General features: G+C 42.3%; 1 protein-coding gene and 1 long non-coding RNA gene across 3 annotated transcripts in view; one reads left to right on the top strand and one right to left on the bottom strand.

The window, feature by feature from the left end:
• The window catches only part of LOC128153815 (uncharacterized), a 28,124-nt gene extending 25,078 nt beyond the window's left edge, over positions 1–3,046 (top strand). The window contains exon 4 of the long non-coding RNA XR_008239115.1: positions 1,534–3,046. This is a non-coding gene — a long non-coding RNA (uncharacterized LOC128153815). The remainder of the gene's footprint in view (positions 1–1,533) is intronic.
• RBM24 (RNA binding motif protein 24) lies at positions 2,693–13,392 on the bottom strand. 2 transcript variants are annotated; one of them, XM_052813508.1, is made up of 5 exons: positions 13,069–13,392; positions 12,334–12,457; positions 11,179–11,233; positions 4,605–4,799; positions 2,693–3,980 (listed from the first exon to the last, which is right to left on the bottom strand). In XM_052813508.1, the coding sequence occupies exons 1-5, from the start codon at positions 13,234–13,236 to the stop codon at positions 3,959–3,961; spliced, it is 564 nt and encodes a 187-aa protein (XP_052669468.1). In that variant the 5' UTR covers positions 13,237–13,392; the 3' UTR covers positions 2,693–3,958. The 2 variants fall into 2 exon arrangements, with proteins under 2 accessions (XP_052669468.1, XP_052669395.1); XM_052813435.1 differs by having other exon boundaries at positions 2,693–4,799; positions 13,069–13,391.
• Positions 13,393–13,906: the final 514 nt, after the last annotated feature.

Raw genomic sequence — 13,906 nt, 5'->3', positions numbered from 1 at the left:
TTATACCAAAAACCTGGAAAATAAATTGAAATTGAACTGAAGACAATTCAAATCATCCATGCAGGCTCTTTAGAACTGAAACATAGGTTCAGAATAGAATGCTTTTTCTCCCAGAGTTTTGAGCATAACTAGGGAATTGCTCGATTTGAAATGGCTTAGCATCTGATGAACAAGACTAAGAGGTGCTTTTGAATGGTTTCATCATTATTTTAATCCTAATACAGTCCTTTCATGTGTTTGAAAGTTGCAGTAAAAATGACATAAAATGAACTCTAGTAATGCCAAGTTATGTTCACTAGTTAATAGGAAAACACAAGTATTAGGAAAAACTACAATTCTAGCAGCCACATCATCAATGTAACCTTTCAAGGTATTACATCTTTTTTAATCTACACATTCCTTATCAATGGTTCCTAGTTTCAACTTCTCCTTCCTCCCCTCCCTCTGCAAGGAACTCAGCACTGGTCATTTTTCAGTGTAAAAATCTCTTTTGAAGGTTTTGGAAACACAACTGGAAATTGTATTGTGTGCAATTCCTTGCTGCTTACATATATGCCATGTCTCAAGTAAAATGCTAACATTTTTGCTGAGTATTCATGTATTTCACAATTAAGTGCTGTTATTTCTCAGTTATTTTATTTTGGTCCTGGTAATATCAACTATTGCTGTTTTGAGTATGTGAGGTGTTACTGAGGTGTATTTTATGTACAAAAGTCTGTTCAGCTACTCATTTAGCAAAAACAAGTGTTAGTGTTCATGTTGTATGCCCAAAGCTAGGTTTGCTAGTGGAACTTGCACATTTACATTTTTGCTGAGGTTATTTAATCTGTCAAGTTATAGAGCCAGCATGCAGCTGACCTTTATAAACTGAATCATAAACTTACTCTGTTACTGTTGTGGCTTACCACAATGCAATGCCCCTCCAGGGAAGCGAGCATTCCCCTTCATGCCCCACCCTGGGGTGTCTGTCACCTCCAGATGGAGGCAGGGGAAGGCCCAAGGATGTTGTCAGGGCATATATAAATGGGGCAACGATGCTTTCTTCATCCTATATCAAATAATAGGTTACTGTGCAACACAACTTCCTGAGCCATCAGTGTCCTCTGTCTTCCACTCAGAGGGACTTTTGGTTTTAATTCCTACTTGATACCACATCTTGTAGGCAGACCCTCTCTAGGGAAGACCAGGGCGGGGAAATGGGAGAACAGAGTAGAAAATGGCATTTATTAAGTGTTTCCTACTCACCTCCCTGCTGGGTGTTTACAGGCTTCTTAGCAGAAAGAACACTACCTTGTGCCCTGCAAGGTCACAGATCTTAAGGTCAGATTGCAAAAGGCAGTTCAGCAACACTTGCCAGCAGCCATGCTATAAGCACTCATTAAGAACAGAACATGACAGCATCAGCCCACGATGTGAGTGTACCAGTTCTGGACAACTGAACCTCATAATCCTCCACGGTGAAATGAAGTCTGACCCCAAGACCAGGAAAAGTCTTTTCTATCACTTCAATTTCACTTCTGCCCTTTTTTGCAGATGAAAAAGACCACTTTTGTGGATGAAAGAACAGTTCAAATTCTGCAGTCAAGCCTGTGCTTCTGCTGAAGTCACTGCAAGAGTGACAGCTGCAGTAATGAATTTCAATATGAAGATTATATGAACATCCCCCCCATTCCTCAAAGAACTGGCCAAGACTGTCAGGCATTTTACACAGGCTTGTTTCAGGCATCAGGTAGCAACTGCTTTTGGTCATGAGTGGCTTGGATTGATATTGAAATGTTGAGTATTTCTAAAGATTACAAATCCATCATCAACTGGATCTGAGCAGCTACTTCAATACTTCCCAGTTCAAGTACGATATGCAAAAAGGTGCCCTGGCCTTTAGGCTTTTAATAACACTTTGTACTTATAGGAAGGGTTCAAGGACAAAAGAAACTGCCAGGTGTGGAATGGGATTGATTCAGTGACCTCTTGAGGAATCTCAAGCCACATAAGTCCACGGGACCAGACGGGCTGCACCCATGGGTACGAAGAGAGCTGGCTGTCATCATTGTGAGGCTGCTCACTATCATCTTTGAAAGGTCATGGAGACTGGGGAGGTCTTCTGTGACTGCAGAAAGGTAGATGATGCACCCATCTTCAGAACGGGCAAGAAGGACAATCTAGGGAACTACAGAACAATCATGGAATGAGCAATCTTGGAAGTAATTTCTGGGCACAGGAAGGAAAAGGTCGTGACTGGGAATAGCCAGCATGGATTTACAAGGGTAAATCATGCCAGACCAACCTATTTGCCTCCTGTGATGAGATGACTTCATCTGTTGATGAGGGGAAAGCACAGAATGTTGTCTACCTTTAGAGTCAATTAGGTAGTGGAACAGATTACCCAGAGGGGTTGTGCAGTCTCCACATGGAGGATTTTAAGACCTGACTGGACAAAGCCATAAGCAACCTGGGACCTCCCAAAGTCCCTACCACTCTGAATTATTTTATGATAACTCTCAAGATGGATCTTTTCCATCTTCTCTGTAGAATTTCCTCCATGTAATACAGTTCATATCAGTCTGTGTATTTAAAGTCAGTGCATGTGCTACTATTCACCCCACATACCAGGAAAATTACTTAAAAGGTTGCCCCCCTAGTTTTAACTAAACAAGATCTAAGACAATTTGAGCAAGAACATCACTAGACGGGATGTGACAATATTTTTTTATTGTTTTAATACAAGTGAATAGATTAAGAGATCTGAAATGTTGTAAAGCAATATACATACTGAATAAATAATATGCACAGGAGAGTAATGTCTACATTATAACACTGGCTAGTATTCAGAATACTTAAAATAAATCCAGTGACATTGGATAAAGTCCATAAAAATGCTATCCTGTCTTCCCTTGTATGAAATTGTTCAAGTATAAAAAAATCCAATACAGTGTAAAATATTAAATTCCATTTCGGTCAAGAATAAAAATTGCAAGTATTGTAGTTTCACAGGACAATGTAAAGCAGCATTTTCTAGCAAAGGGAAAAATAGTCAGTCTACATACACGAGTGAGAAAACGGCACTAATGTATTTGAGAGGTCTACATGAAAAACTAGTAGAGGGAAAAAGAATGAACTAGCAATATTTATTTAAAAACCTAAAGTGTTAATTTAAGAGTACCCTCATACAGTGCACATACTGAATTTAAATAAATCCAAGTCAACATCCTTAGTTAATTAGGTTAATATTTAATATGCTACATCTAAGCCTACTAAATAATTTATGCCATGAGATGAATACATAATTTTACAGTGTCACATCTAAAGTCGCTTTCTTTAGAGCGCAGCATAGTAAAACTTTCAAAATAAATATTTCTTTTTAAATAGCATAACAATTAAGGCACAGTATAAATCACATACCATTAACCCTTCAAGAACTGCAGTCTTGGTAACAAAAGTCACCTTGTGTACTGTATGTTTGCTAATAAATATTTTAAATATAATCCTGAAATAGATATTAAAATTGTACAAATGGTTTCAGAAAAGAAAATTCCCTTAAAACAGTTCTTAAAGGTTTTAATTCATTAAGCTTCTTCCTGCCTTTATTCACAAGTTACGAATAGATGCAATAAATAGAAAGAGAAGGCTGTTGTAGTAAAGGGCTGATCCTATTTTAGAATCAGAATAGCTGACACCAGCAGTTAAAGTTTCCCAAAAGTGAAACAGGATGGGGCGAGGGATTAGGATGTGACAAGCTCATCACATGAGCACGAGTGATGTATTCTGTCCAGAACTGTCTGTGTTATTGATTGTCTCTACAGCTGTTGCACCCCTTACTTCCACATCACTTGCTCCATAGTTCCACTCATCCAGAGGACAGAGAAGAAAATAACTTTGGTGCCTGTCCGCCATCTTACTAGCCGGCCATCTTCCTTGGGTTGTTCGATGCCCGTTAGTGAGACAGTGAGAAGGTACTATCTCACGAAGACAACTTCTGAAAGCTAGAAAGGACAATCAGTGCTTTAAGCTTGTTTCCTCTTAAAATTGATAAAGATTACATATTGCTGACTCAGTTTTTTCCCTGGTTCAAACTTTTCAAATACCATTTTCTTACTTATAAAAGGCAGTTTTGCTTCCCTGATACTGTAAAAAGTACACCTTTGCTTTTTTTGGTTCTTGTTTGTTTGTTTGAAAATATGAAGTCCCATTGCTACTCCTGCCACTCTTTCATGACAGTACAGTATTTTTTTTTCCCCATTTTCTTCTGGCTTGATACTTGAAACTAGACATGCCGCACTACCCCTCCCCTCTAACAACATGATTTGGATGCATACTGTATGAAGACAGTGGAATAAAAATCTTTAGTTATGCAATAGCATCGCTTTCCTTAAAGCTCCTTAGTTAATATCAATTGTCTCTGATTAACTACATATACTGGAAGGCTGAAAAGAGGAAGAGAAAGAGCGAGCTTCCTTCAGGAGTCCATCTGCTATTGCATACGGTCTGTCTGCAGCTGTTGGGGCTGGTACTGGCCAAAAGCAGCGGCAGCCGCAGCGGCCGTCCCAGGCGCTGCTGCGGTGATGGGCTGCTGCACCGCATAGCCGTAGCCCCCCGCCGCCACGTACCCGGCAGCGGCAGCCGGCGAGGCAGCGTACGGGTACTGCTCATAAGCGGCCGCGGCGGCCGAGTACTGGGCATACGCAGCTCCGGTGTAATCGATGTAGGGCGTAGTGGAAGCAGCGGCTGCTGCGGGCTGAACGTGGGGAATTACCACTCCGGGCTGCACAAAAGCCTGTGGATAGACATAGTGAGCAGGTATCCTGTTGAAAGATGGGAGAGGGAGTCAGAGTTGGTACGCGAGTCAGCGCCTAAGCGTCATATCCATACTCCGAACTAAAACAAACTCAATTTAGTTGTTGTTATGTGCATAGGGTTGCCACAATAACTAGACTCAATGGACCAATTACCAGTTCACTCGCCCGAAGAGATGCATCGCTCCAAAGCACAGCATTATAGCTGAGTTAAATAGGAGTGTTTAATGTTGCTTGAGGATATCATGTTTAATGCTATTAAAATCTTTGGAAGGACCAGGATTACTGATGTCTGTTTTGGAACAACTCTAAAGGAGTAAGCTTGATTATTCCATCTGGAAAATTGCAGTATTTGTTTTTCAAATCACCTGTAAGCCATTTTTATTACCCTGCTTCTCACTTAACTACTCGACTCTTAGTAAAATTATTTCCTGCAATACTTTTATTATTAGTAACTGAGCAATTTGACAGCATCACTGTAAGGAGTTTGACAATAGCCAATGAGGCAACAAAATAGTTGAACCCTGACTTTATGTAAAGTCTTCTCGGGGCAGGGGGGGAGAGTGTATTGTGGCAACCCTACTTAAGTTGCTATGCAGACTCAGCACACATTAATTTCTCTGCAACCTCAGTCACCCTTATTAAAAATAAGAAAAAAACCAACACAGGCGACAAAGGAGTTTAAATAAAGTTCACAAGTGTGGTAAACACAGCAAGAATCACACTTTCCAAACGAACGATAGTGCAGCTCACTCCGTCACAAGAGGCCATTGAGGGGAAGCTACATAGATGCTATTAAAATCCATAACAGTGACTCCTAAGTACATGTGCATCACACTTTTATAAAAGTTCGTAAGGACACAAGGGTCAAACCTGTTTGATTATCAGGCCACTGATGTCCTGTTTTGTGCCAGCTTGTTTATTTCTATGCAAGACATACAGCATAGAGTTTTTTTGGGAGGTGGGCATAGGATTAAGTCTAAATAGATCTGGTGCTTAACAAAAGCAAAAAACAAATTTACAGCTTAAGAAATAACCATTCTGAACAGATCAGTACACACACTTTCCCATCGTCTCCAAGCCACAAAACTTGCTTCCTTGGCTTGTTTACTTAGCCCTTCAGTTTTGCAAATTGGTTGTATTGTTGTCTTAGCACACAAGTGTACATACAAGTTCATCTCAAAGTTGTATTTTATCATATAATATGATTTTTAAAAATAATATACTCAATATAATTCTCATTTTACATTCGTAACCCTGTCTTGCATATGGATTTCCACAGAGAAGTCCTTCATATATGCAACTCCTTTCCAGTCAGTGAATCTTTACAAATCCATGAAAAACTGCTTGTGCAGATCTACTGCTAGTTTGTACTGAACTTTACCTTTACAGACAACTCTAAAGACTGCACCAACCTTTTAGCGTACTGTAAGCACAGATGCACATTGCAATGGTAAAAACTGTCCTCTTTTCTCCAAATTCAAGATTTAATGGAAAGGGGTTTTTTGTTTGTTTCATTTTTAAAATAACTTCACAATTTACTTAAATGGTCAACAAGGAAACATTTCAATCAGAAGGGACACTGTCAACTAGATTCATAGCAAAACATAGTTTAAAATAAAGTGACAGTCAGGCCTAGGTTTCTTTTTAAGAAAAAAAGAGCTCAGTTGATTGAACAGGAATATTAGCAGAGAGAAATGTTCAGTTGCCGTGTTTAAGACATGAACACCACAATCATAAAAACCCAACATGTCAATGAAATTCATTTCCTACTGTGTGAAGGGAGAAATGAAAAAAAAGTGACAAATAGGGACTGGGAAGGGAAAGAAAACATAAAACAAAACCATAAGTTGGGTTTTTAACACTCACCTAATTTATGAAGTGATTAGCCAGAAGTGCATTTGAAGCATACTTAAGCTGGCTCTGTGCATTTAAATACACATCATTACCTGAGCTCTCCATACAAAACGGATGAGCATACACAAGCATTTTGTATTGGTCACCAGTCAAGTACAATCCTAATAAATATAACACCATGGTTTTTAAGTACTAAGGAAAGAGGTTTAAAACCAAATTTGAAGGCACCAAGAGCCTCTTCTGCATCAAGAGTCCATTTAACACCACATCAAAGGAATCTTTACATGCAGCATTTATGGAACAGAGTAATTCTAACAGAAGAGACAATAAGCAAGCTTATCTAGCTGCTTGTGTTGACTTGAACCGATGTTACTAAGATTTTCTGAAGACATCAGGACACTCGGCCATATCCTTGCACAAGACAGAAAGATACATGTGCTCCCACTTAAACTCTTGTGACTTGTTTTATTTAAGCCAAGAAACTAACAGGTGGTGAAGTTATGAAACATTATCTGTTTGCCACATCTTACCCTACAATAAACATAAACCCTGTGCAAGCTCCTCACCACCGTGCCATTTCACACATGATGATTGACAGCATAAGCTGCAGTGGGGCTATTTTTGATCATCTGTCATGCTACAACTGTTTTGAGTCAAGTAAAATGGCTTTATATGGCCAAAGTAAATTTCTACCTAGCGCAAAGGCCAGCACATGTAGATCTCAGCCATTCAGAACCCAACTGCTTTTAATGCTCTGCCAGGTCAAAAGCTGAAAAAGCAATTCCCAGTTACGCTGGATATCCTTAGTATCCTTAATTTTAAATAAAAGCTACTGCTTTACTTTTGAGAGTAAGAGTGTGAGAATTGTACATGGTTTAAGCTTTCTTTGCTGGCAGTAGTTTTTATTTTGAAATGTGTATTTACTGTTTTACGCTTTTGCAATAAAGGAAAAGGAAAGCCACATTTAACTTTAGCAGTAACTATCTTTCGGCTATTCAAAACTGAATGGCATACACTCCTGCGATGTGCCTTAAGACTCTCGTTGTTATAGTAAAAGATTTGTATTTAACTAAGACCTCAAAAATAATCCTATAAGCAATAATAAAGTGAAAGCTAATTGTTTCAAAAGAAAGAAAGGACTTTCTAGACTAATGCAGAGAGCTGTGGCATACAGAAATTCAGCAGTAGTAGCACATCATTGACTCTCAACATTAAATTCTTGTGAAAGCAGATATTTAACTTTGAATGAAATGTTTTTCTTTGGCCCTTGCATGGCATCATCTGGTTTTGTAAGCATAATTAAAGAGTACATTTTCACCAATGCACAGCTTTCCTTATAGCAGAAATAGGTTACGTAAGCATCAAGACATACAAGACCCTTAATATGCTTCCTTTTAAATTTGTGCCTGATACTATTAAGAGGACATTTAGCATTCTGCAGGTTAACTTCTGACTGTTCCAGCTTCATTCCCTCTTTCCAGATTATCCTTAGTCTAGTATTATACAGGTCTTTTGATCATAAACTCAAGAGAAGGCTTTTCCTTCTCTCTTAAGAAAGGCAGAATTGCCTAACTCTTGGAAGATAATACCAAGCAGGCTGTATCAGCAAACCATTTGATAATGAACTTAGTAACTTTAGATTTAACTCTGGTCTTACTAAAAACAGTGGGAATGTTCTCATTTTGATTGAGGTGCAAGTTTTAGACAGAAAACAAAGGGAAAAAAAAATCTCTCCAACAGAACAAGTCATATCCTATGCCGATACCTCCATGTAACCCCATGTTTTCCCACCAACGTTAAAATAAAAATTACATAAGCAAAATGAGAAAAGCTATGTTAGGAGGCAAAGTCGTCCTCCCCCTCCATAAATTCCTGTTGAATTCAGAGATAGTATTTTAATAAACAATCCTGAAAACAGAGCTGTATAGATAACCAGTCCTGTGATCAAATAGCTTTCTACAAAACACACCAACAGTAAGATAGATGCCGAGTGTAAAGAGCAGGGAGAAATGTTATTTGGTGGATGAATTGATCTCTGCAGCACTGAATAAAGAAAAATTCCCAGCATTTTAAATGCTTCATGCATTGAAGCTAATCTAGTTTCTGGCTCCCTCCACCACAATAATGTTGTACTTAATTCAGAATATTGTACTTCTGCATCTTCTCAGTAAAAAAGTAATGTAACATAATCCAATTATTTTCAGTTTCTTGTTTGATAGGTGGGGAACCATATCAAAACATTGCTGACCATACCAGAATATGGCAGCACCACACTAATTTGCAGTCTGGTAGGAAAAAAACCCCACAAAACATTTGGAGCTTTTGTGTATGGATTAGTAGAGTATTGGTAGTGAATCACCACTACGACCCATTCTACACAGCGTGTTAGTAAAGTGTACTTTTAAAAAGTGCAACTGCACAGGAGGAAGAAAGGCTTTAAGGTGACCGTGTATTTCAGTGCAGTCCATGTAACATCCTCTAACAGTGAACTCTTCAATAAAAGTAGATTCAAGTAAGCACTGAAACAACCCCTCTTACTGTCAAGAAATGTAGTGAATGAGGATGTTCATTCATCCTAATGAATGCTGTTCTTTGAATGCTGTTCTTCTTAATCTGAACTACATTCTTTAGAAAAGGTACAGGTCATTGGAAATTTTGAGGAGGAAGCAGGATTAGTCATCATCTTTGTTTGCAAACAGTAAAAGAAAGGCAAAAGCCACAGATTAAAAATGACCAATTTCATATATACATGACCCTGTGACCAGCATTCCTTTTCTTCAGATTTATGTACATTGCATTAGAAATAAAACCTTATTCAGCCTGCTGGAAGAACTTCCCTGACCTAAACATGATTTACATGATCTGTTGTTGGCTCTGGGTAAGGAAAGCAAGAAAGAGCCCTACATTTGCACAGTCCTTTTAGCAACGGATTGCCACAGGTTCTCCTTTTCTGTTGTGCTCAGCAAATACTCAGTCTCTCCACGGCTGATCCCCAGGCAGTCCACTGGTTCCTCTTTGCAACAAGTGCTTTAACAGCTCTGGAGACAATGCACTCCGCCTCCTGCCTCCCTTAGCACAAGCATCATAAACTGATCACTGTATATACACTGTTGTTTCCTCACACTTCAAAGAAGTCAAACAAAATAGAGTAGAGTCTAATCAGAAGAAGAAGAAAAAAAAAAGGAAAAAAAGTTTTCCACAACCTCCCCATGGGTCTCTGAAGAATCAACATTCTCTTAGAAAACTACATAAAGATTCTAGGAAAACTTTTTCCTACAGTTTTGAAGGCAGGAACTGTTTCCTACCATTTTGACAAATCAAACTACTGAGAAGCTATCACTGCTTAATAACAGCTAGGTACAATATTCTAAAGCTATTCTAATCAAATAAACAAAATACATTTGTGACATATTTTCCCTACTTTATTGTTAGCTTACTCATTAATTAGCAAAATGCATTATTTTGCAATGAGTTTCTCAGTCAGTGTGCATTAGTGAAGTGACACTGTATGGAAAGTATAAAGGAGACTTCACCTCCTAATTATATGCCTATAAGAAGCAAGAGTTAGATCTACTTAGCAATAGTGTACTCAAGTAAAGGAAAAATGCGCTACATATTAAAGACATGTTGAAGAAAAAAAAATCTCCAATTAGAAAGCCCAAATGAACGCACATTGTTAATAAAGAGCTCCACACCCCTCCCAAGAACAACACCCCCCCCCAAATTATGAACATGCAAGCAATACGTTGATTTACTTAAAAATCAAGAAGTCACACAATTTAGCACTCACTACAAAATATGGTTAAAAAAGTCACAGGCTACAGCTTGAAAGCAAGGAAAAAAAAAAAGGCCCTTTGCTCCCCATGGCAAAGTCACTCCTCAACAACAAAAACAAAATTAAAAAGACCCCCCCCAAAAAACTTTCACTACAGCTCTTTCAATTAAATAAAAGCACACAGTTTAGCTATCAACACCACTTCATTACTGTAATAAATAAATAAAAAAAAGCACACGGAGGTCTATTGACTATATGAAAAAAACATACATGCATCGTTAATCACCATTTTAGCTTGTTTGTGTTTGAGTCTACTGGTTACAGAGTTTAACTCCAAACAGAACTATTCCACCTCTTATCATCATATCCTTCTGATCAGTTATCTTAACTGTAAACGATCCCTGTCAGATTAGAAAGAGATAAATAACATTGAGTCAAGCTGAAAAAAGAGAAATGGGGCACAGCAATCTTGCATCAAGTCATACCTCCTTGTTTTATCATAGGGTCATACGGGACTGGACTGCTTAGGTGGAAGGGACACGTCCCACACAACTTGACTCAGCTGCGGCATTTAGAACATGACCGACAAGGTGAGCGCATTTATGGGTAGACATTTATAAGTCTGAGAACTTATGCATTGCTGTTGAGTTTATAAGGCTGCTACTGCAGGAGGCCTTCAAGGATCATACTTTTTCTTTCCTTTTTTTAAAAAAAGATTTTTCCTCCCCTGTTTGAGGTCCCATTGAACAGACTTACCCAAAAGGCCTCTGTATGAGAGCTGGATGAAGCTGCTGGACACCAAAGGCAAAACCTACCAACAAAAACACATCATATTCTCTGTATGGGTGTTCCTTTGGCCACTTATTTATGCTATATATACACACACACACAAATGCAGAGTAACAGCCTTCACTAACAACCTCCAGTGATGAGAATTTTTGTAGAACCAAAAATTAGAAAGCAAAATGTATCAATCCGTATGTACACACACACACACATACGTGCATGTAAAACTTAAAACAGTAAAGCGTGCTCTTTCCTAGAGATGTTTAGAAGAATGACTTTTTCTAAACAACAAGCACAAGGTTTTCTTTCATATTTTATTTCGTGCTCCATTCTGGTCCCTAACTTTAGCCGTTGAATGATTATATGGTACTTTCTATGCATCAGTGTATTTGTGTACCTTCTACAGACTTAAATTCGAGCCATCTCTGCTCATGAGGACTTAGCATGGGGGTCAAATCCTAACTTCATTTCTGTTCTTCAAGTGCCCAAGCATAAACCCCTTCTTTCCTTGGTGGGCACTCAATTACTCACACAAGTGTTCCTCAGGCTGAGCACATGGGAATTCAGAGCAGCCTCCTATAGAGCACAAATGTGCACACACTCTGCGCTCCTGCCGCTCTTGCAGCAAAGCAGCAGTTTGGGAAGTGGCTAGGACATAAGATTGGCTCAGATGTGGTCTTAAGAAGAGCCATTTCATTTTCAAGTCTGCATAATAGCTCCCATCTGTTTGAGGAGTTTGCATTAAGATGTTGTTTGTATTAATAAGACCGCACACATTGGAAGCGATTCATTCCTAGGCCAATCTTTCCCTGCAACGATACTGTAAATGGTCAGCGCCACCACATTCCCAGCAGTAGGAATAACCACTGAAGTGCCTGAGCTGTGGAAGTCTTCCTGGGGAGCTGCAGATACTTTATCTCTGATTGCTTTTGGTTTTTAAATAAGGCACGTGTACAAAATAGCCAGAAAATTACCGCACGCTGCATTTAAAAATCAAAACCAAAGCACACCTAAACAGCGAGCGTACTTCAGGGAAGAGCAGGACGGCACTACCTTTTTTAAAGTTTTACCCTCTTCAGAAACCTGAGGTAGAGAGAGAAAAGCCGTTCAGGGCCGCTTCCTCACCTGGCTGCATTATCCGCGGCTTGGCACCCAGGTACGCCAGGTTCACGTTGGCTTTCCTGCCATCGATGATGGGGTTGGGGTCTTTACAAGCCCTTTCAGCAGCGGCTCTGTCAGCCATGGTGACCTTAACGGGCGATGCTGCGCATTAGAACCCTTTCCGCCGGGAAGGAGAAGCCTCTCGCCCACGGCAGCCACCCAGCTGCCCCCCCTCCCCGGGCGCCGCTGGGGGACAGCCGGGGCAGCGAGGGACCCCCGCCCGCCGACCCGAGCGGAGCCGAGCCGAGTGGAGCGGAGCGTCCCGGCGGCCGCGCCGTGGAGCGGGGAGCGGGGCGCCGGGGGCCGCTGGCCGGCGCGGGGCAGAGGGCGCGGGCCGGGCTCCGCCGCCGGCAGATAACCCCCGGCACGGCCGTATCAGGGAGCAACAGGCGCGCTGACGGCGCTGCGAGAAATTAGGCAATTCCTCCCCTCAATCTCCTTTTCCAGTAATGCCCCCCCCCCGCCTCTCTCCAGACTCCTCAGCAGGGAGAGGAGAGGGAAAAAAAAAAAAAGGAGAAAACGCAAAAAGCCAAAGTGCCCGACAGCCCCTCCCGTCCCCCGAGCCCGGGGCTGCCCGGCTCCTCGCAGCGGTGTGTGTCCCCCCCCCCGCGAAGTTTCTCCGCGATGCCCACGCAGCCGTCCACCTGCCCCCTCCCCGGCCGCCGTTCCCCCCGCCCTGCCCCGCGCCCCGGCACTTACAAAGCCGTATCCCCGGGACTTGCCCGTCTGCCGGTCGGTGATGACCACCGCCTCCTCGATGTCCCCGAAGACCTCGAAGTACTTGCGCAGGCTGGAGTCGGTGGTGTGGTAGGGCAAGCCCCCGACGAAGATCTTGGTGTAAGTGGTGTCCTTCTGCGTCGTGTGCATCTTCCGCCCGGCCCTGCGCGCCGCGCCGCTCTCTGCACCCACGCGTGGCCGCCGGGGCGTGCGGGTCCTGGGCGGCGAGACCCGCTTCCAGGGTCAGCCCCGCTCTTTTTTTCTTTTTTAAATTTTTTTTTTTTTTCTCCTCCGCTCTGCCCCCCCCCACCGTTTCCCCCCCCCCCCGCCACCCAGTTACAATGCGATTCCCTTTTGCCTTTGCAAACCCAGCTTCCTCCTCCTTCAAGAGCGGAGCCCCGCAGCCTCCGGCGGTTTTGAGGTAGGTACCGGCAAAAGGAGGAGGGGAGGCCGGGCAGCGGCCAGCCTGGCGGCCGTAGCGCTGGAAACGAGCAGAAGCAGCAGCTGGAAGAGGAGCGCAGGGCCTGGGCGCTAACAACTGAGTGGCCTCCCGCCCCCTAAAAGCCACCGGGTCGGGCACTCTCGGTTCCTCCTCCTCCTCCTCCTCCTCCTCGCAGGGGCGGGGACGGCGGCGGGGCGGACCCCGCGCTCGGCCGCGGCCCAGCCGGGGCTGACACACAGCTGTTGGCAACAGCTGGATGCGCCCCCCCCCCCCCCCCGCCCCGTGCGGCGGGAGCCGGCCCTTGGGGCCGTCAGGCGAAGGGGCTGCTTCAGGGGTGCCCCGCGGGGAGGCTCGGTGCCCTCCGAGGCAGGTTTGCCC

This window comes from Harpia harpyja, chromosome 1, assembly GCF_026419915.1.
Source record: "Harpia harpyja isolate bHarHar1 chromosome 1, bHarHar1 primary haplotype, whole genome shotgun sequence".
In the NCBI taxonomy this organism is placed as follows: Eukaryota; Metazoa; Chordata; class Aves; order Accipitriformes; family Accipitridae; genus Harpia; species Harpia harpyja.
This window is presented reverse-complemented; position numbering and strand designations above follow the sequence as displayed.